Source organism: Chamaea fasciata, unplaced genomic scaffold (assembly GCF_029207755.1).
Source record: "Chamaea fasciata isolate MVZ Bird 193981 ecotype frontalis unplaced genomic scaffold, bChaFas1.0.hap1 SCAF_2, whole genome shotgun sequence".
NCBI lineage: Eukaryota > Metazoa > Chordata > Aves > Passeriformes > Sylviidae > Chamaea > Chamaea fasciata.
Window position 1 is genome coordinate 106,313,106 of NW_027094087.1, and position 23,394 is coordinate 106,336,499.

Here is a 23,394-nt window from a genome sequence, read left to right on the forward strand (position 1 = left end):
TCCAATCTCCTTGGAGGGCACATAGCAAGGTTTATTAGAAAGCAAACCTTTTTTATACAGTGTTCCCATACAATTGGACATGATTCGTCATTCAAGCTGGCACCTCTTCGTAAACATCTTTGCAAGGAAACAAGTTGGCAAAGCAGCAGTGCAGAGATTAGAAATTGTTTGGAATGTCTTCTCCCAGCTCCTCCAGAGCAATGCCTGGGAAAGTCAATCTTACCTGTTTTCCCACAGGCTCTGCTGCTGCCTGATGCCTAAAAATTTCCCTTTGACCAGGTTGTTAGCATCCACAACTAAAGCAAATCATCTCATGACAATGCGAACAGGAGTCTTGAGTGAGTCCCTTTGAGATCTTTTCGTGGGCTGCAGCACCACTGAGTGGGATGCCTCTTGGAGCTCCAGAACCCTCACGTCTGCGACACTCAGAAAACCGTCCCTGATGATAAAGCCTGGCACCCCCTCATGCACCTCTACTCCTCAATGTGCAACCCATGTTGAGCAATGTTGAGGGATTTGACCTCAGTATTTCACTGAATATGAGGGGAATTACCTTTATACAGACAGATATAATTTTACACCTCCCTTGATGTGCAGGCGTGTGAATTGATTTTGGTATGAATATTGTTATCGTGAATCTGTAATTAGGTCATTGCCTAATTTAATTGTAATTAGGTCATCCCTTCTATTTGATATTTGCTGATTAATAATTCAGGATTTTCAAATGGTTAAATTTCCTGTGTTCCAAAAGCATGATGTACTGCAGCAAAAAAATATCAAATCACCAAAATTAATTGTTAGATGGCTTTTCTATTAGTACTTTTAAAACGAAACATGTACTGTTGGGGTCATTAAATTTCTTCCCCTTCTGAAACAAATAAACAAACAAACACAAAGGTAATAAGTTTATCAGCCTAATTTCACTGACTTTTTATTTTGCCTTGCTTATGGCAAGACTGCAGAACCATCAGCCTTGCGTAACAGGAACTACTGCTGAAGGTATTAAAACTAAAAAAGAAGTAATGAAGTAGAATAATGATAGCAAATATAGAAAATACCAGAAGAGATTTTATTTGAGGTGGTATCTTAAGGATGTTCCCAGGAGCATGAGTTCTTCTGAGTTTCTAAATCCTGTAACACTCAGAAGTAACACAAGCACTAACAAAAGGCTCAAAAAAAATTCTTGCCAGTCGTCATAAATGATATTAGTGTGTCTTCCAAAAATCAAAACAGTACATAAATATAACACGACCTATGGGTTCAAATATGTTAGAGTGCCCACTCAAACTGAAGTATACAGTTTAAATGGCAAAACCATTTAAGCTAATCACAGTAAGTATTTTCAGTTTATTCCTAACCTTTGTTCTGTATTGATTGCAAATGCAAAGTTCGGCTTTGAGATCTTGAGAGAAAACCCAGCTAAAACTAAGGCCCCACATCAACAGACTGTGCAATTACAAACAAACACTCCTTGCCTTGAAGCGTTTAATAGAAAACACTACAGTACTTTATCTTATTGGAGCAGTTCCTGAGATCTACTTTACTCTTGAACAACATCTACCAAATGCTCATTCACTCAGAGCAGATGCTAATTTGTGCTAAGAATTCTGTTAGATTTCTTGAAAAAAAGCTCTCAAATAGTTTAGGTGAATTTAGAAAGAATCTCACTCTCTGAAAAGTTTAAACAAGATCAGATTGTTTTGCAAGGTTTTTTGGTTGGGTTTTTTGTTGTTGTTTTTTTTTGTTGTTGTTGTTGTTGTTGTCGTTATTGTTTTGGGGGTTTTGCAATTGAAGGCACAAACAAAAGTCTTAAATACATTCGTAAGAAAATATTATTTTTTTTTCTCAAAGGAGTCAGTTTTCTAATAACAGCATTAGAACCCTCACATAAACACCTATTAGCAAGTCATCCCATTAAACTAAATTATTTACATACAGTGTACAGAACAGATCTTTTCCAATTCAGCTGTTCTAAACAACTGTTAAAAGAAGAATGTCTTGTGCAGGAAGAATTTAAGACAACTGTAGTGACTCAATCATGGAACACAGGATGAGCTCAATGAGAGATAAATAGCAAGATAATGTAGCAACAAAAAAACAAAACCAAAAAAACCCAAAAGAAAAACAACAACAACAACAACAACAACAAACCCGAAAAAACAAAACAAAACTACAAAAAAACCCTCCCAACAGTTGTCATTAATATGTTTTTCCCACTAAGAGTGAGAAGAGAACCACCTTCTGCTATGGAAGGCAATAGAACATTATCAAAAAACGTAAAATAAATAAATAAAGGTGATCACCTATTTTATATAAAATAATTCACACCTAATTCTAGGCTGCAATACAGTAAAACTTGTATGAACTGTCTTACATAACACAGGTGAATAATAGTTCCCATTTCCACCACACTAATGGAAAATTAACATTCATAGAACTCTCTGCTCATCTTAGGACCCTGAAACTATTTTTTACATACCAAAAGTGTTCCCTAAATATTTTAATTTGACTTCTGATACCAACCCAGTAGCAGGACCTTGCCCAGTTTGAGTACATCTTTATAAATCTTCTTTTAAACTACACTTCCACAGAAATGACAAATAATTGATTTTGACTGTCACCTTCTGCCGGGGTTTGGTGAGATACATAATATTGTGAAACTGAGAAATATTTGCCATTCTAATATAGTCATTGTATATTGAAAAAGCTGTTCATAATATGTTCTCTTTCATTTCTTCTTTCCCTTCTAGCATTTTTGGCAGGTGTGTACCTTATGTATGCCAAGGGTTTGCTGTCTTTATTAAAATAACAAACCAAAACAAAACTTAAGAAGCCATTTTGAAATCAGCAAAATTCTGATATGTACATCTAAAATTTAGTGTAGGCAGAGGATGAATACAACAGTTCATTATAGTCTTATTCCAATCAATGCATAAACTGGAATTTTCCACACTCCACAATATATTACATATCCATCAATCATTCAATGAAAATTGAACCTTGTAAACATGTGGGGCAAAACAACATATTTATTTCTCCTTTTAACTAGAATTAGGGTAGAACAATTGCTTGAATTAAGAAGATATTCAGCAAATGAAAAATACTTAGAACCATGAAATAAAAGTTTGGGGTTTTTTCTACAGTGGTCTTAATTCCATTGTGAAAAGTCAATCAGATTTTAAATATTTTAAAAATTGCGTAGTTGATACAGGGTTTTTTGGTTTTTTTCACCCATCAAAAGCCTAGGTTTTGAATTAGAAGCTACAGCATATCTGTATTGTGTTTATTTTTAGAAGACTGAGAAATACAATATTTGCTACCTGCTGAAGTATAATAGAAAAGAATAAAAGATTGAGATCAAAAAATGTCTCTCATAAATATCAAATATTGTCCTGAACTTCTGCTATAATCTTCACTAAAATAATATCACTTTTTTTTTTTCAGTTTTTAATTTTAGAAAGAAAATTAATTGCATACACAACTTGATGTGAGCAACAATGCGCGAAAAAAATTCTTCCAGGAGCTTTAAATGCATTAAAGAAAGAAATAGCCTCTCTCTAAAAGATTTTCTTACAAGTAAGTGTTGGTAATGAAGTATTTGATAACTCTTTAACACAACATGTCAAATAGTTTTAAAGAAAGTACTTTTCAGAAAACAATTACTCCAGTTTTCTAGATTTTTAAATTTCAAATGATTGAGCTCTCTGAATTTTTGCAACCTTTTTGACAGTATAAGGGAAATGCTGATCCTTTGTTTTCTGCTCTGCATAAACTCTAGAGTTTTCATAATGCAGATTTTTATAATACAGAGTGGTTCTTATAAAACACTTTACTTTTTGAAGAAAAATAACATTAACCTACTGTCTTGTCCAGCCCGATTACTACGGGGCTTTACTTAATGGATTTAGAGGGCAGTGGAAATCTGCATGTGATGGATAGGGTTTGCAAAGTCTGTTGGGATGCAAGGTTCTAAATAAGATTATTAAAACTATTCATGACAAGTGTCCCATCAAGACCTAGTTGTACTAATTAATAGAATTAATATGCATAGAAAGTTATTCCCCAAGAGTCTTACCCATCCCTGATTGTTTTATGTAAGCATTTTTAATGGCCAGGCCTAGAGATTCCCAGGCTGACCAGTCATTAAGTGACAGGGTTCAAGTGTCATAAATTATCTTATCTCTACATCTATTCACCAATACCCACAGATTTAATCATATGTCACAGTGATCTCTGATGCAATACAAGATGTACTTTTGGAGGACTTATGGAAGCAAACCAGATAATTTTTTTGTGAGGCGAAAGAGCCAATATCATCCGCCTTCAAAGTCATCATTCATCTAGTCACTCATTTCCCAAAACTTCCAAGACACAGTCAGACTAACTACTCTATTTATAGCATGAAAAACGCATGATGCCCAGATTATCCCTGACACCAAGATAAATTCATTATTATTAAAAAAAAAAAATTGAATCCTCCATTTCCTTTATTTTTTATACAGAAACAAAAAACCGCTTGTGAAACAGAAATAGATCTCAATCTCTTTCCCAGATTCCCATGTGCTAGCACTCACTTGAACTGGTGAGGAGAAATTCCCTCAAACAGTGAGGCAGTTATAGTCAGGTACCACCAAGACTGAGCCAGTCCAAGAACATTGTTTTCTTCAAGACAGAGGAAAAATCCCGGCATTTATTCATTCTACTCATGTATAAAAATTGTGCCACTCTACATCTGTGTGCTAGTAGCTATTTCAAAACTTTTCATAATGAAATGCTTGAAAAATGCATCCTAATTAATAACTAACATGATTTAATTCAATTTTCAGAATAAACAATGCCATGATTTACAATAAAACTTAAATACAGGCCACGATTTGTCACCTAATGGTGCAAGAGCAGGCAAAATCGCATAAGCAACTTTAAAATTTATTATTTCCCATAGCCTTCAGACATTTTAATGTCCTACTAGCAGTGACAATAAATTAATTAGAAACTTTTAATAGGATACTGTAAATTAGGCATTGTGTGTAGTAAAAAAGAATTAAATAACAGATTTATTTGTGAAGAAATACTTCTTACAGCTTGAAATAATAAGAAAATATTTTTACTACAAATTTGGAATAAACTATTTTGGTATTTCATCAATTCCATTAGTAGCAGTAACAAAGGTGAGGAGTCTTTCAACAGTAAAAGAATGGGTAAGGGTTTATACATATATATATATATAAATTAACTTTTAAAGATCACAGTATTAGTTAATATTTTGCTTAGTGTAAGGAAGAAGCAGGAACTATTTTACTAGGAATTAGGTGAAAATGAAGTCTTTCCACTGCTGATAGAACTTCAGTCAAGAAAGGCCCATAAAGTAATTTTTGAGATGAGCTCGAACCAGAAAAAGAAGGGTTTTGCTCAGTTAGGGCCCAGGTGCCCCATGCAGAGCTCATATGTATTACTTGAAACATTTCTACTGAGACCTTAGAAACTGGACACAAGACTGAAATCCCTGGGGTGTCTCTGGGTCTTTTCTTTCTTCGGGGCAGAAGCATTCTGCACTCAGAGATGTTTGATCAGAGGATGATACTCAGTAGAAAGAAAACCAGTGATCTCCTCTGAATAAATGATCCAGTCAATATGTAAGGAAGAACTGACAGCAGTCCTGTATGCTGGCAATCAGGTTTACACCAATTTAGTTCCTAGTTCATGATATTTAGTTAAAGTACTAATTTTTACCACGTAAAACTGTAAGGAGAACATAAAAAATAAAATAAAATAAAATAAAATAAAATAAAATAAAATAAAATAAAATAAAATAAAATAAAATAAAATAAAATAAAATAAAATAAAATAAAATAAAATAAAATAAAGATGATAGAATCTCTTTTTGACATAATGGTAAGGGATAGAGTGCTTTGTATTGTTAAAACTATTAGGCAATAATGCCTAATATTAGGCAATAATGTACAGATTCCTGACAGATCTATATCTTTCCAGACATGTCCTTGCAATATGAAGGACATTTTAGTATGTACCTTGATTGTTCTAATTAAATATTCTTCTAACACAATGCTAAATTGGTTTCTCACTTATTCCAAATTCTGTATTTTCTCTCTCTTACACAGTCACTAGGCAATGATAGAAATCACTTCGAATAGAGTATTTTGCTACAGTTCTACAAGTTTTCTGACAATATCTCTCATCAGCAAAAAACACAAGTCAAAATTGAAGCAGGTGGAAGACAATTTAAGTGTTTGAATCCAAACTGGAATAGGGAGAATCAGAAATTATTGGAATAACCTTTATCACTCAGTAAAGCAGGAAATAAATGTAAAAATACAAAACCTAACATATGAAAGTCAAAATTATTATATATATATAAATTGTTTTACAGTATTTATATTTGGGGGAAAGCAGAGCAAACTATCCAGCCACTTACCACTGTGCTTTCATGGTAGAAAATATGTGGCCTTGAGCACTGAAACATTTTTTCTCCTCTCTACTCTGATTGCATTTGTGCTCTATTCCAGAAAGAACTGTCTAAATTTGGTGGTTATTAAATCATCAACATCCATATAATCCAATTTAGATATAAAAGAGAGAAATTATTAGCATGACCATGACTTTCAGCACTGAAGGCTGGATTCTTGATATCTTCTTACTTTAAACATCTACAAGGCAAAAATATGATGTTCCTGACAGCATGGTGCTGCAGAAAGGAGGTCTAGAGAAGCCACGAGTCATTCACAAGCCTTTTGCAGGCAGGGATAAGCACTCTAAAATGTAAATGCTGGACATTCAATGTATGAACAGTTGGAGATCTGTAATTTACAGAGCCATTTCTACATCCAGGGTATCCTCAGAAGGCTGAGTATAAATAATGAGGCCCATTATACAATATTTAAGATCCTCTGAAACCTTGAAAAATAAACATACCCTTGATATTTATGCCAGTAAATTAAAAAAACAAACAAACAAACAAAAAAAACAAACCAAAACAAACCCAAAAAAACAAAAAAAAAAACCCCAAACAAACAAACAAACCCCAAAACCTTGAGAAACTAATAATGATATAATAGGAATATTTTTGAGTCAATGAAACTATGAAAAATAAAATACTCATCACTGATCAGTCACAATAAATGAACATCATGAATACAATGGAATTTCTTCAAAATTCAGACCCAGAACTTCATGATTTTGCTATTGAAACTCCACCACTTAAAATAATAAAATTAAGTTAAAATTGTAACCCACAATTGGACTCTAAATATAGACCATTGAGCAATTCTTAAAACCAATGCAAAGAACAAATATTCCAAATTGTCTATATTTTTAAAATAAAAATAATATTTCAAAATTCTCAAGTAATGATTCATGCATGTAACTTCACATCCCAGTTCTGAAACTGCAGTAGCATTCCTTTTTTTGGCAGCTTTTTTGCATGTACATGTGCCACAACAATCCCCCTTAAACCCCAGCTGTATTCCTTGCTTGCTTATTTGCTGTATATTAACCTAGCATTAGTTTCCAGTACAACATGGTGTTCTTGCTGGTTTGTTTTCTTTTTTTTTCTCCCCTCATATGGAATAGAATGTAGATCAGGACTGCAAGGCAGGTCACAAGAGAAGAAAATAAAATAACAAAGTTTAGATAGATGACTGAAAATTCTCTTCTAGCATTCATCCATGGTAAGATGCAACCACTAACCACAGCACCTGAGCTACCTTGTTGATACAGATGGTATTTCAGTTTGGGTAATAGTGTGCTAATTTGAGAACTCATGCTCCAGAAAGAGAAATAAGCACAGGAAATAAGAGACAAGTTGTCTGGCTACCATGTGATAGCAGATTAGAAAATTGTGGCTTTAGTGTACAGAACACAGCCCAATAGGGAAAATGACTGCAGCCTGTAAGAGCAGAAGGAGATAAACATTGAGGAGCAGATAAAACTGAACCACAGCTCAGTCCTGGCACCAAAATAAATAAACTAAGTGCAAATGCAGGTAGCTGATGAAGTTACAACCGCCAAGCATTAAGGAGTAAGGAGAGAGAAGAACCTCTCTGTCACAATAAAGAGAGAGAAAAAAAATCCTTTGTTACTTTAAAGACAGAGCTCGATACATTTCAAAGGGATTACATGATGTGCTATCCGTGAAACATCCTTTTTAATCTTGTGTCTCCTAATCATAAAATACATCAATTACAATTTCTTAAAAACTTAAATGTGGTATTTCTTCTCAGCACCATAAGTTCTGATCTCAGAAAGTCTAGTGAAAAATTCACAATAAGAATATTTAAGAGTTCATGACCTGAAGTGAAACTATTCTTAGAATTCATTCACATTACTTATAAAGCATAATGTTGTTTAATACCATGCCATTATGCAGCAAAGAGGAACACACCTGCCCTCCCCAAATACACCTGAAAAATGTAATTACATTTTAACCTCTATTAACATAATCATCTAATCATACTGTTGACTATTTCATTTTATATAAGCATTTGACTCTATGTATTTATTGAATATTAATGAGCATATTAATTTTTATTTTTCCAAAGTAGTCCTACTCAGAAATAGTATTACACATCTGAAGGTTTTGTATATTTTTCTTTTTCTAGTTCCTTCTTGAATGCCAGACTATTCACTTGCTTGTATAGCATTTTCAAACAAATCCTGTTAATTCTGAATATGGTTCACTAAGCAGCATGATCTCATTAATAAAACAAGTTGCTACTCTAGTAAATCAGAACGCTCAGCTGTTTTAACTGTTTCCCTAATGGAAATTCTAATGATCTCTTCAGTCAGCTTCACAGAAGCCTAACATTTTTGAAACAAGACCCAGCAAAATAAAGAAGCAATGAAAAGAATGGAAACAGTGCAACTTCAGACTTAGCATTCTGTCACAAATAAATGTTAACTAACATTGGATCTGCATTCTTGAGGTTAGTTGGAATATTTTTGCATCACTTGAATTTTCATTAGAAAGGTACTTTTGTCTGTTGTACTGAGCTAAACAAAATTTGTAAGTGACAAATTTGTGAGTTCATAGGATTTCTAACACAACAGAGAAGGGAAGAAAGAAAAAGCTTAATGGATGGCAAAAAGAAAAAAAAACACTCTGGAAACATATATTCAAAGTGTTCTCATATGTTGCATAAGAAAATAATAAATGGAGAACAAATGGGAAGGAGGCTAAGTCAAAGGGAAATGTAAAACAGAAGTCTTTTGCACAGAAATATAAATTTCTGCAGAACAAGACATTATCTCAGGGTCTTTCAGTGTGATGTTCAGTTTAGGATGAATCTCTTTCTTAATGATGGTAAGAAAATAATGCTTCTAATCTGCTGAGACTTTGAAATGTGCTACACACCCAGTGCATTTATAACATCTATAACACATCTTACCTTCATCCGGGCACTCTCAAAAATCAACCTACTCCAAGGGAAAATGCTGATTTTGCAAGAGGTTAGAAATTTTTTTTTTTTTTTTTTTTTTTTTTTTTTTTTTTTTTTTTTTTTTTTTGTGTCTACCTAGGTACACATCTTACTTTAGTAATATATGTATGTTTTTCAAATTGTGGGACAGAGAAAGGGAATTTAGGTTTCAGAGAACATACACATAAACTTCACTAACTTTTACATATACAGCAAAAAACATCTTTAATTCCTTCATGACATTCTACTTTATAAATCTGATCTTAGGCACCTTTATTCAGTATTCAAAGCATTGAAATAATGTGAAAAAAATTAAATTGTTATTTTAACTGCTTCAGCTTAGTGTGTTACTTAACAGTTGTATCCTTTTTTATATACTTGCACCACACAATTTTGTTTCCTTTTCAGTTCAGCAGTTTTAGAGTTAAGAAATAGCAATGTAAATCTTTAAAAATTTGACTTGAAATATTAAAATTCAAATGACATGAATTATTTTTTTTAAACTGTAGTCCAAGCAGTTAGGTTAGTGTTGCAATCAAAAAAAACCTCTGGCTTCATTGTTAGACAGACCTAACGTCTTTCAACCTGAAATCAAGTAATTTAATCCAGCAATTCAAATGTACAAGTGCCAATTACTTTAACAGCACTTTTTTCTTATGCTCAAGTAGTAATTTATAATATGAATCCAGAGTTTGGTCAAGTTATTCAGCTGAAACGATCTACTTCCAAAACATCAGTTTGGAATTAATTCTTCATACCCATTACCATTTGAATCACATAAGAGGGAAATGAAACAAACTACCAAGAAACTAGAGTTATTATTTTCCTTATGATGCTCAAAGAGCTTGCAAGATGAAAAGCATACAAATTGGAACTGGACACATAGCAACTAAGTGGCTATTCTGTCACACTGCATTTCACAAATAAAAGCATCCTCCAGGTTCTTTGATTAAAACATGAAACAGGCATAATAAGCAATACTTGCAAGACATCGTTCACAGATTACCTCTTGTACAGTTCAGTGGCTAATCACTTCCACAAGAATTTAAAAGTAAGTCTGATACTCCTGCTGGTCATAAATAGAAATTTACCATCACTTTAATTAAAGACCGAAGAAATATATAACAATGAAAGTACCACAATATACCGTGTCATCCCATATCTTATTTCATTTAAAAATGTATCTTAAAACAAGCTAGTGAAAATTCTTAGTTAAACAGAACAACAGGCACATCTAAACAAAATTGTCACTGTCCACTGAAGACTAGAAACCCTCTTTAAATGAACTGCAAAACTATACAGATTACCCAGACCTGAATTTTTTCTGAAACCCTACAGAAAAACAGGATATAGGCTAATCAAATCATACCTGGATAAATTGCTTGGTTTTCACAAGCCCCACGTCTCCAGCCTCTATCTGTGCTCTTGACAGCTTCTCTTCAGTTTCACTTAGCCAATGATTAAATCTCTTCATGTCAGAATGAAAAATCTGCCACTTTTCCAAAGATTTGTCAAACCGTCTGCAAGTATAAAAGGAGATGAAACAACAATCTATTTATACTTTATTTATTGACTACAGAAAAAAAACCGAGAATAATGTTGGATATCTCAGGTTAAAATCAGTATAATATTGATGGTATAAGATATTAGCATTTATAACAGTTATATCAAATGGCAATATGGCAGTACCTCTGAAGTGAAATTATCACTAAGCAAATGCACCACAATCAGTGTTTTATCAATTTTAAAATCCTTTTCAAGAAAATGCAATGGTCTTCAAGTGAAATTCCACTTTCATTGTGCAAAGGGACTCTTAAGAAAAACCCCTTTTTTTCTATGTTTCACTTTGAGAATTTTATAATGATAACTATGCAAAAAAAAAAAGTCTCAAAATAAAAGGACGATTATAAAAACCTAAAATATTAAAAAACCAGGAGTTTGAACAATAAACAAGGATGAAAAATATTACTACCATATCTACAAGTCTACAGTTCACTATAAAAAGACCAGACAAGCAGTTCCAGCACTTTGGGAAGATCTGACCTGTTTTTGTCTACAGTGACTGATTGATCTTCTGTTTCAAGAACTGTTTGACCTGGCCACTGCAAAATACTAAAGAAATGGAGACAGATTATAAAACAGATTACAAGCGGGGTTTGCACATAGCCTACATCTTAAGAAATTCAGTTATCTGGTGTGTTAGATTGGTGTGGAAATGTAATCACTAATCAGAGATTAGCCAGAATGATTACTTAGAAGATCATCATTAAATGTGCTACTGTTGTTTAGTTTAATAATCCTCCTTTACAGGATTATAATAGATTTTAGGGTGTACTTAAAGGATAAAAACAAAGATGCTCAATTATTTCTCTAGGAGATAATCTGGTTCTGTATGGGCAAACTGTACAATTATTTGAATGTTAAGGAGTTTAATTCACCAAACAAAGTGACATTACTATGAGGGAATACAGATAATCTTTTCAAATTTACTGATGATTTTTCATTTTTTAGAAGAAAATACAAGCAGACTATTGACCTGATTAAATATTGTAGTCACTCATCTAACTTATTTATTAAAATGACTGTGATAATTTATCATGGTTATCATATTTTATTGTTCCAAATTGGTCAAACCATAATTGAAAGGCACATTATAACGGGTTTTGTGAGGGTTTTTTGGGTGTTTTTTTTTGGTTTTGTTTTGGGGTTTTGTTTTGGTTTGGTTTTGTTTTTCTCTAAACTCTAACTCTACCTCATTCAGAGTTACAAGGAAAAATTAATTTTACTTAAAAAACCCACAAAGAAAATAGAATTAAAGTTCCATTTCTTTTGGTCCATAATCACAGAATCATCTCTCATTTTTGAAACTATATTAAAACGTCTTTCTTCCCGTTCCTCACAAAGCAAAATTACTCTTCTCAGCATGGGAAGCTTATCAGAAGCTTAAACGTAAAAAATTCAGTAGGGGTTGATATTAGTATCACTGAATTTGCATTCCAGAAATTGCAAACTGAATATCCCATCACTCTACATTCTTCCTCCCTCTTTTGCTCTGGGAAAAAAACTGCTGTATAAAACAACAACAAAAAGTTGCAACAAGAAGATATACATATTTAAAGCTTAAAAGTTTCCAGGGCTTATTGTTCATGTTTAAAAAAGCCTTGTTACTCTCAGTATAAGTGTAATCCAATACAAAACATTATTAAAAAACAGAGAGACTTTATCAACTGGCCAAGCGACTAAAATTCAAGGCTCTTGCAGTGATTAAATCCCTAAATGCTGTTACAATGATAAGAGAAAATGTAGTTTTTGCCGCAGTGGCAGGCGTGGGTCCATCTGAACATCATCAAGCAGCTTCCTGCTCTGGGAAATTATGGGACACCTCTCCTGAGTATACCTGAGTGAGAGTTTCCCTTGCTGAATCTCTGCATTTCATCTGCTTACACACGATACTACTTCAAATAACTTTTTAAACTCTAAAAACAAAGAGGCTTTTCTTTGCTTGTTTGCTTGTTTTAGCATGCACAATCCTGTTACCAGGTGGGAAGTTCAAAACCCACAAAAGGAGAAGCCTAATTAACTACCAACGCTGAACAGTTAAATTGCTGAAGCTTTGCCACAGCAGAATGGAGAATAAATTTATTAGAGAGCAGTACTCTGAGGACTATGAAAACTCAGAATACGTCTGCCACAGGAATCCCCAAGCACACAATTTGAAGCAGAGGAAAATTAAGGGCCTTGTACACCCTTACCTAGGAATTCACCCTTGTTTGCCATCAGAAACAAGACACTGAGCTAAAACACCCCAGTGTAGCCATTCATACATGTCTTCACCTGCTCAAACCCTTTCCCTGACAGGCATAAGCCAAAACAGTGGCTTATGGGTGGCCACTAATAGTGGATAGTGGGTGACTGAAATCTGGGCACTATTTCCTTCCTGATGTGTCCTTTTCTCTGGTTTTCTCAGCACATGCTCAAAAACAAGGTGCAAACAGACACCCTGAAGCCAAGCAGGAGGTTCTGGATGAGAATGTACAACTTGCACACATTACAAAGCACATAAGCACTGTACAAGAGCTCTAACATAATAAGGCAGCTATACTCCTCTAACTTGAGCATGTTTGGGTTGATAAGCAAAAACCAACTGTCACACTGGCCCAATGTTTTTTAATATATGTACTGACAGTCCAGCAGGGACCATGTTAAGCCGTGGCTTGTGGGAGCAATTTCATTTTATCCTATTGGTACATAATGGATTTATTTTGCCTCTGGAGACCAAGAAAGAAAAAAAAGCAACCAAAGACAACTGCTGGGGTATATGCACAGCACAACTTACATTGTCATAAAAGTGTTGGTCATTTCCTTACTTCCTCTCTTCTGAACCCTTCGACCTGAACTTCTATAAGTAAAATTTAGTATTTTTGGTAGTTGTATATGATATTGCTCAGAGATTTACAAATGCCCATTTGGATGTACTGTCAGTGGAACTCTAAACTATATAATGGGATTGCAATTGATGTTCTGTGTCACAAGACTGGTGTTTTTAAGAAGCTGTGGAAAGGTGAAAGGAAAGACCTTTGAAAACAGGAAAGACACAAACATAGGACAGGGTTTGTTGTTCCAAACCAAATCTTAATTTTGCATCTGTGTTTATATTAATCCCTAGATATTTTGATAACATTCCTTGATAAACTATGAAATCCTCTTTTGTGATAGATTCTAGTTCAGCAAAATTTCACAATCACTTGACCCACAAGAAAAAGAATGCTATTATTTATACAGTTTTTTAAAAGACATTATTTATCTCATGGAAATTGTCACTGTAAAAGAAACATGCTTTATTCTTCATATAGGGAAAAACATTCCGTAAACTTCTATACTGCTGCTAAATAGTGTATTGTAGGATTATGCTAATAGCAACCCACAAATTTCGCAGTTTTGTCAGCTTGATTCAGCACAATTAGCACCTTGTAAAAAATACAGAAAACATCAAAGTAATATAAATAATTATGCATTAGAATGTGAGAGCACTAACTTTACTATTTAAGGCTATTCTTAGAGAAAACAAAATAAGAAATCTTGTTTTTGTCAAGCAACTTCTACAATTAAATTGTTTAAAGAAAGAACTAACCCATTTTCAGAGGTTTTGATGTTTTCATTTGACTTCACAGAATTCATGTGGCTTCTTAATTTATATTTAATTTCTATATCCTCTTTGCATTTTGACTCAAAGTGATCATCTCATTTTAGACACTGCGATATCTTGATCTTGATCTCAGGTTTTGCTCTGGGTTCATTCTGGGACAACATTTAGCTCTACATATTCTGTTCACACCTTTGCAGCCTGTCTTTCACCCATAAGCTACCAAATAAATAATGAACTGCAACCAAAACAACCACAGCAATGGCATCCATCAATTCAAAATTTAATTTCTCTCCTCTTCCCAGAAAGTAGGTTCTGCAGCATGACATAAATTAAAAACATTTTACATTACAATTAAATTATAAATATCTTGATATCTTGAATTGTATTGATTGTATTATTCTTCTTTCCCTAGTTACTGATATCATATCATTCAGTCTCCATCTCTATCAAAGAAAATGACAACTAAATTGGCTAAGAAAAAGCAAGGTCATGACAGTCATTGTTGGTTTTTAAGCATATAAAAATCCACTTTCATTATACACGAGAGAGCAATAAACTTAATAACCACTTACAATTAATAATTATGCAGAAAATGCACTGGATTCTAATGGATGCTTTGCATCAATAGTTTAAATAGAAAAACTCCATATAGTTTATAAAACATACATTCTTCTTCTACACTAACAAAAACTATCTATTAGGCATGTGAACTTCAAAATTCCAGTTCTTTATTTCCTACAAAGTTTTCCTTCATCAGAACTGAGATGCAATCATGTATTTTAGAGAACTTTGCCTCAACACCTGGATTGTGTAGGTAACAACTTTTCCCTAGAAAAAAATGAAGAAATGCTTGATTAAATGTGACCCAGGTGAAAGAGTAGCATATTTTACAACTCTCTCGTACATTAAAAATATCCATGCAATTGGTAATAAAACCACAAATTTCATAACTTTCTGAAGTTTAACCATCAAAAGCATGATAAGGAAATCCCAAAGCAAAGATTTTACATGGAAAAAACAGTGGCTCAGTTTTATGGAAATCCAAACCAGTATTTCTGCTAGCATATGAAGGTTATTGTACACATTTCATCCTCACAAAAGTGACAGTGCACACTGCACTTCCAGCCAGGATACTGCAGCGTGTTAGTATTACCCACTCTATGCTTGCATCCATCTGATAAAATTAAATGTAAGTGAAAAATCACATTAACTTCTGACTGTCAGGGTGATGCTCTCCTCCTGTCCCCGCCCCAGGGGCTCTAACCTGCTTAAGGCCAGTTCTGATGTGGCACAGCAGCATGAGCTGTCATCTGCATTTCGTGAGAAATGACTGTGAGAAACCTCAGCTGGGGTTTCTGCTCAGGGCTTCAGGGCCATTTTTAAACTCAGACCTTGACCTGGGCTACTCTGTAAGTCTGTCCACAGCAGCCAGAGCCAGCTTTGCTCTCCTCCTTCAGGTACTGTGGGAACTTTGGGAGAGGTCACTTCTTGCAGCCTCTTACCCCAACCTTGCTGTGTCTTGACACTTTCAAACACCCCTTCTGGAGCTCTCCAGAGCTGGAAGCCTCAAATGGCCTGTGTGCTGCTATTTACACAACACACTGAGCTGATGCCTTAAGCTTTAGCTTTCATATTTTCAAATTTTGTGCTGCCTAGGGGTGTAGTTCTGAGCCTTATATTATGTGTTAGTAAGCCTTCTTCACAGAGCAGGTAGACAAAACAAATCATTTTCCTGCTGAGGACCAAGGACAACTTTCAGCCCAACAGCATAAACAACAGTGGACTGAAGAGAGAAAACAAGAAGGATGAGACCTCACAGCCTGAAGCAGTAATTGGACAATTAAACCCCAATATGCAAACTGACCAAAACTTATAAAAATGTAAGACCTTGTGACCGCTCAGCCATTTTGTGACCATTCTTAGTCCACCTTGGGTGTAGCCCTGGTCAGGCTCCTCCCCTGCCCAAGGTGGATCCTGGAGACCTTTCAATAAATACCTACTTTATTCTCTAGCTCTGTCCAGTCTCTGTTTCAGGTCAGCTTTCCCAGGATATCAGAGCAAGTACTGTCCTTCAGTGTCCCAGTTCCTGTGACTACAGGATGGTGGCTGAAAGGTGGGACAGCCAGCACAGAGGACACATGTCCTACTAAGGGGTGTTAGGCTGCCAGGACTGCCCAGCTACACCCACATCCTACTGATCAAGTGTCCATGAACTGCTAGAGCACAGTGGACAGGCTCAAGGAGAAAGCCTCTTCCACCTGGGTTTCATCTGAACTAAATGCAGAGCACTCAGTGTGAGACAGAGCACAGCAAGCAGCTGGTCCCAACCCAAACAAAAAACTCATGGACAGATTCTAAGTCAATACCAGTGAAATCCAGCAGCCCTTTCTGCTTCCCACGTTCTGCTGCAGTCCAGATCCCATCTGGGACAAGGCTCAATTACAGTTTCCACAGCCTGGACACAGAGACAGGTGCAAGACCCATATTTTTAGAGAGTTGGAAAATCATATTCAATTGGAGGAAATCAGTTATCAGAAATTCCTCAAATTGCCATCATAATTCATAAATAAAAAATTAATTTCAGTGAGTTTGTGGCATAGAGCATAAGCATGTGTAGTGCAAAGTATATATTACAGGATGTCCCCTCAGTAGTCCCCTGTAATTACTATGAGGTGCCTAAATCCCATGATTTCCAATGACAGAAGTCTAAGTTCAACCTGTAATAACATGTTTTATCCTCCAAAATTGCCCTGTTCAATTTTATGTTTCCATTGCCTATCCTGAAATCCCCCTACAATGGTGGCTTTAGAGCAGGAAGAATAACAGAAAACGGATGATACCAGTTAATGCTGGCTGTTGACTCCCTGAGCCTGAAAGATGTTATTTATCCTGTTCAAGGTGTGGTAGATGTGTAAAGAAATATATATACTGGAAAATTTGACGTGCTTGTTTCACCAAAAATCATAGTAATAACAGAGCACTTAGCATTATCTTCTTAAAGTACTGATACCTGTACTGGCAGTAGATATTTTTTATCTTTTACAGCTTTTCACTCAGTTAAAAACCTTTCTAATAAGTGATTGTAGGGGTTTTGTTTGTTTGTTTGTTTGAGTTTACAATAAATTTTCATTTAAAACCCCTTTTCCCTTTAATTTGGAAAATTCATTTGAGACATGAAACCTAGGTCCAAGTAACAGTTACTAGGTCTCATTGTAAGAGTAGCATATAGTAAACAGCTCTGTTTTGTCTGAAACAAAAATGTTGATGACTTACATGACTTCAAGAATGGAAAAGCAGATAAAATGTATTGATAGAGGAAATTGCTCATCACACTGTTATCAAGCAGAAAATATTTGTAAGTCATAAAGCCCCTGTTTAGATTAAATACCTTATAGTACCTTTTCTGTGTTTAACAAAAACATTTAAATAATTCTGACAGCTATTAATACAATTTAAAAAAACCCAAAAATCTATACTATACTCAGAAAGTGAGTGTATTTCCTGTATCATTAGAATTAATATGTATTTTCAAAGTTGTGGCATTTGAAAGCTTGTTTTTTACCTTTAACTTCTGTGAATAATGATTTACTGCGATGAAAAAAAGTATTTGCAATGTCCAGGATAACCAGGAAAAAGACAATTCATTTTGTGGTAAAGGAGCTGAATGGTAAAGGCTACAATAACAATGGCAACTACTACTACCTAAAATCTAAAAAAAAAAAAAAAAAAAAGGCATGTATATGAGGGATTTTATATATATATAAACATCTATATATGCAAATATATATTCTCCATATATAGATATCCTAATTATAGACACTAATTTGCAAAAAAAAATGTTCACAATATAATATATATATTAGTCTTGTGAATAACAAAATACCTTCAACACTGTCAAGCAAAATTTATCAAGCTAGATGTTCTTAGTTCATGCATAAATTGCAAAAGATATTTTGGCTAATACATATGATTGAAATACAGAGAATTTAAACAACATGCTGACGCCTACAAGGGTCGGCATTAGAAGGTTATTATCTGTAGTCTAACATGCAGTAGAGAAGAAGTCATATTCTACCACTTGATCCAACTCAGTTAGGAAAGTTTCTAATAACTTCCAGAAAAGAATTATGAGTCCTGGAGGGGTAACTCTCAGAGGCATGAACTGTGGCTGTTCAGTACAGGGGAGGTTTAGGGTGGGTATCAGGAAAAGGTTCTTTCCCCCGAGGGTGGCTGGGCACTGGAACAGGCTCCCCAAGGCAGTGGTCACAGAACCAGCCTGACAGAGCTCAGGGAGTGTTTGCACAACTCCCAGGCACAGGGTGGGTGTGACTCCAGAACTGCCCTGTGCACGGCCAGGAGTTGGAGTCAATGATCCTTGGGGGTCTCTTTCAACTCAGGATATTCTGTGATTCTGAGTCTAGTAAAGAATCCCAAATACATCATCCTGTCTGTTCATCACTGATCTCAAAGAATAAAATATATGTGAAAGTAGTCCAAATTATGCAAGCAAGCTATAAGTTCAAAGCAATTGTTGCTGAGATGATGCTAGAGGCCAACTTTGTACAATGTTACATGGTCAGTTACCACTGCAAAGGCCTTCATAAATCTTTCTGGGCAGTGGAAAGTCTTCATTGCACAGCCTATTCTTCAGTAATCAGAAGGAAAAAAACCCCAGAGTATAACTGAAACAGGCTCTAAGGTTATGTAGATTAAGATTGTAACAGGTAAATTTAATGCAGTTTCTGTCTTCAGTTATCTCCTACCTCAAACACCTTTATTTTTGTTGTTTTGCTTTATTTTAGAACACAGAAGCTAACCAGGAATCTAGTCTTTGGGGATACAGCAATACAGCGAGAATCAATAGAAGCTGAACAGACATAGCCTGCTTATCAGAGAAAAGAAGCTCACATATTTAGGAGGCTCTGATCTTTCATATGGTCCATGTGTCAGTCCCACTGGACAGTAAGAATTATTCACAAAATAAATGCTCTGAAATGGAACTTAAAAATAAGCCTAATTTAAAACTGACATGTTCCGTTTAGCAATCTTTATTCGCTCTCAGTAATTAGTAGAATATATGTGTATTTAGATTAGAAGTCTTTAAATGAGTCATAACAATATTATAAGTTTGTTTGTTCATTCATTTAAAGTTTATATTGAGATATTAGAGCTCTGTTTAATAATATAATTAACATGTTCCATTCTCCTCTGCTTTTGGTACAATAACTTTTACTTTCTTGCAGAACAATGTGCAATTATGATCCTAAGGAACTATAGTTAGATTTTAAGCATAACAAATTATGAAGAGAAAAAGATGAGATTTCAAAGCAGTTACAATTAACTTTTGGATATTAAGTGTCCCATTAGCGATATTTTTAGTTAATACCTGCTAATTGAACTATCAGGTATACTAAAACAGACTTGATTAAAATGTCCATATTTTGCCACTGCTACTGTCACCTAGCTATCTAACAAGGCATATTTTACTTCTCTGTAGATAAACTAACCAAAGCAAAGTGATGCACAAAGCTTTGTGGAATATTCATGTTGTGTATTTCACAAAGTGAATTTTTTGTAACTCATATTTTGACGTTTTAGAGAGACCCACTTTGGTATCAAAATTCACAGCTATAAATCTTTTCAGTATTATACCGCAGAAGAGAGCCTTGGGTGCTTTATTAGCATAAAGAGTTGGGCAGCATGATGGAGCTGCCCATCTTTTAAACATGCACACAGAGTCACGTTAATTGGCACACAATGACATAATAGGTATGTTTACAGCAATAGGAGTATCAGGGTGTTTATCACCCCATTGTGTCATACAAAAACATTAATCAGGCACTATAAGACATTAAGTCCAGAAAAATTTTTTGAATTATGTACATTTGGCCTATTTCTTTCTGCAACTGCAGCCTCTGGGAGCTACAGAATGTTTTGTGTCATAAAAAAACCCTGAAAACTCTTTCTAGTAAAACTGTCCAGGATTCAAAATGAGAATTTTAATTGTTATGTAACACAGGTTTATATTGAACTTAATGTTGATGGTTTAATTTACCCATAAAATCAAGGAGTTTGGAATTCAGAAATAAATCGTCCAAGCAGGCTTGCACTTTTCCTCAAAGCAAAATAAATAGCTATAGTTTAGACTGTGACAACATTTACAGTTTTGCTAAATTTACAAAGAAGAAAATTGAAGCAGGTAAGAATCTGGAGGAAGACTGAACAACACGTATGAGAAGAAGAGGCAGGGCAAAGTTTGTGCTGGATTAATATTTTTTTTTCTTTCAATACTGATCCTCTTTGTTAGAAGGAAGTATGTCTTCCATGACTATTAATATTTAGCACAATAAACAATTCAGTTTTCACAGAAAAAATGAGATGCTCTTAAGAGCAATAAAGTACAACTATGAAGTGCAGATTTACAATAGGGACTGAAGAGGCTTCAATTCCCTGCCCTTATTAATCATATTTCCACCTTACCTTGTGGCTGGCATCCCAGCGATTTCCAGCCTAGCAACACATTTTTTTTCCAACTCTTCAGATCTGCTTGGCAGATATGTAAGTTAGAGAGAGATGGCAGTTTAGGCAGGAACCAAAAAGAAATGGCAGTGTCTCCCTGGAAGACAAACCTGACACTCCAATTCCAGTCATGGCCCGTGACCTACCACAGCTGCAAGAGAATCATTTCTGTTTCTTACACTGCTTGGGTAAATAACCAATAATTTCAACTTATCATTACATTTTGCTTAGAATTTGCAGAACTGCAGTTCCAGGGTACAAACTTTTTCTATCAGTTGGAGAAAGCACTGACTCAGATTTTCACAAAAAGATTTTGAGATTCCCAGTGCTTTGTCTCCGGCACTAGAGAAAGTCTTGAAAATCCCTTCTTGCTTGCCGGAGTGACAAGCTAACTGCAATGGATGCTTCTGCAATTGGTTCCTCACAGATACTTCATCCCCTTTCTCCTGTAACTAGGAAACACAAAGCGATCGTCCCTGGAGGATAAAGTAATGACAGCAAAGCTCTTTAAGCTTAAGCAACGTTACCTTTCTGAAAGGGGGAGGACTATACAGTTCCATTTACAAGATGACAGCCAGCTTGATTTCTCCAAAAAGAAAACCCCTAGAGTAGTTCCCTAGAGTAGTTTAAAAAAGGCTCCCAGTCCTCTGCCAGCTCCTGAGGATCAATACAGCATTCTCATTCAACTAATTTCTCCCAAATCGCCCTGGGAAAGGACATGCTAAGTTGTTTAACTAGGGAAGAACAGTTGTTTTCTATCAGGCTGTGGTAAGGTATTTTTTTAGTTCTCTGGTGCCTGATTAATTCTTGTTCAGTCCCAGGTGAATCTGGTGACTCACAGGAACATTCCAGCAGCAGCAAAGAACCCTACTGATCCTAACAGGACTTCTGCAATACAGAATGGACGGAAATTTTTATGAAAGTGGTGCTTAACTGTAGAAGAAAGAAATAGCTGACTAAGCACATTGTGCTTTGTAAATAGAAATAAAAACACTGCACTTGCACCAAGACCTTCCTTATTTTTTTTAGAGAAATCTTACTTCTGTTGTTTCTCTAACAGTACAAGGTCAAATAAGTACATTGAGATTTTTTTTAAAAAAATGTGTGTAAAATTCAAAATTTAGGGCTCTGCCTACTTAAAACAAAACAAAACAAAACAAACCAAACAAACAAACAACCCCCCCCCCCCCAAAAAAAAAAAAAAAAAAACCAACACACCCCAGGCAGGTATTTAGCTTGCTTGAAATTAGGGTGGAAAGAAAGCATGCTGCTCATTTGGAGACATATGCACACAAAAGAAAGGGAGGAAGATGAAAGGTAGATGAAATCGTACTCCTTTCTGTGCTAGCCAAAAAAAAACCCAGTAAAACAAGCTGTTGAAGAATAAAACAATCTTTCTTATTTTTGGACATTACCCCTAAGGAAAAGCTTTGACACACCAGCAAAGTCTACTTACCTATGCTTTGCTTCCCTTACATAGCAAACATCTCAAGGTTCCACTTAAGGGGTTTTTACTAGATGGAGTTACATCCTTGTATTACAAGGTTCTGTAATTAATTTATTCTACTTACTATAAATATGTCTCAGTAGAAAACCGGATGACAGAAGGAGCTGCACATTAGTGAAAATCACACACAACACACCATTTGTATTACTTATAATATCAAGAGCATTAAAATGAAAATCCCTTAAAATTATATTTAATCCTAATTGTTAGATTCTTCATTGTCAGAAGTAAAATCTTCTTAACATCTATGCAACTTCAAATACTTTTTTTCCTAATAGCAAGTTAATTTAACAGCCACCTCCATAGAAAATTTAACTGTGTACGTGCAATGTACATACATATATACTTGCCTGTATATAAATGTATATGAAGGCTTTATTTCAGTTTTTCACTCTTTGCCTGGTACACACTGATGACTTCAGTGCATAATTTACATTTCAAAAGATACTTCAAATACAAAAATGCTGACTAGGGAAAATGTTAAAATTCAAGGATTATCACATAACTTTAGCCGAGATTTCTTGTGCTTTCTACTATTAAGGGGAAAAACCGGTGATGCAGTAAAAGTCCAGGATTAAAATTCAGACATCCTGCTCAGAATCTGTGTGCCACTCTGGGGTAGTAATCCACCTTTCCTGAAACAGTACTAATGTCAAGCCTAACTGCAAAAGATTTGTGCAGATGGAGTGCAAGATTAAACCCGTTTAGCACTGTCAAGGCTGACCTGGCTGGGTGCTGGGTCCCTTCCAGGGGGTATATTCACTGCACATACTCTTCTTACACAAAAAATA

At 34.9% G+C, this 23,394-nt stretch overlaps 1 protein-coding gene across 11 annotated transcripts in view; it reads right to left on the reverse strand.

Annotated features, from left to right (window-relative positions):
* Positions 1-23,394, reverse strand: part of DMD (dystrophin) — a 990,047-nt gene that overhangs the window by 537,845 nt on the left and 428,808 nt on the right. For all 11 annotated transcript variants that reach the window (XM_066176982.1, XM_066176984.1, XM_066176989.1 and 8 more), the window contains one exon: positions 10,801-10,951. In XM_066176982.1, the coding sequence (XP_066033079.1) occupies positions 10,801-10,951 (151 nt within the window). The remainder of the gene's footprint in view (positions 1-10,800; positions 10,952-23,394) is intronic.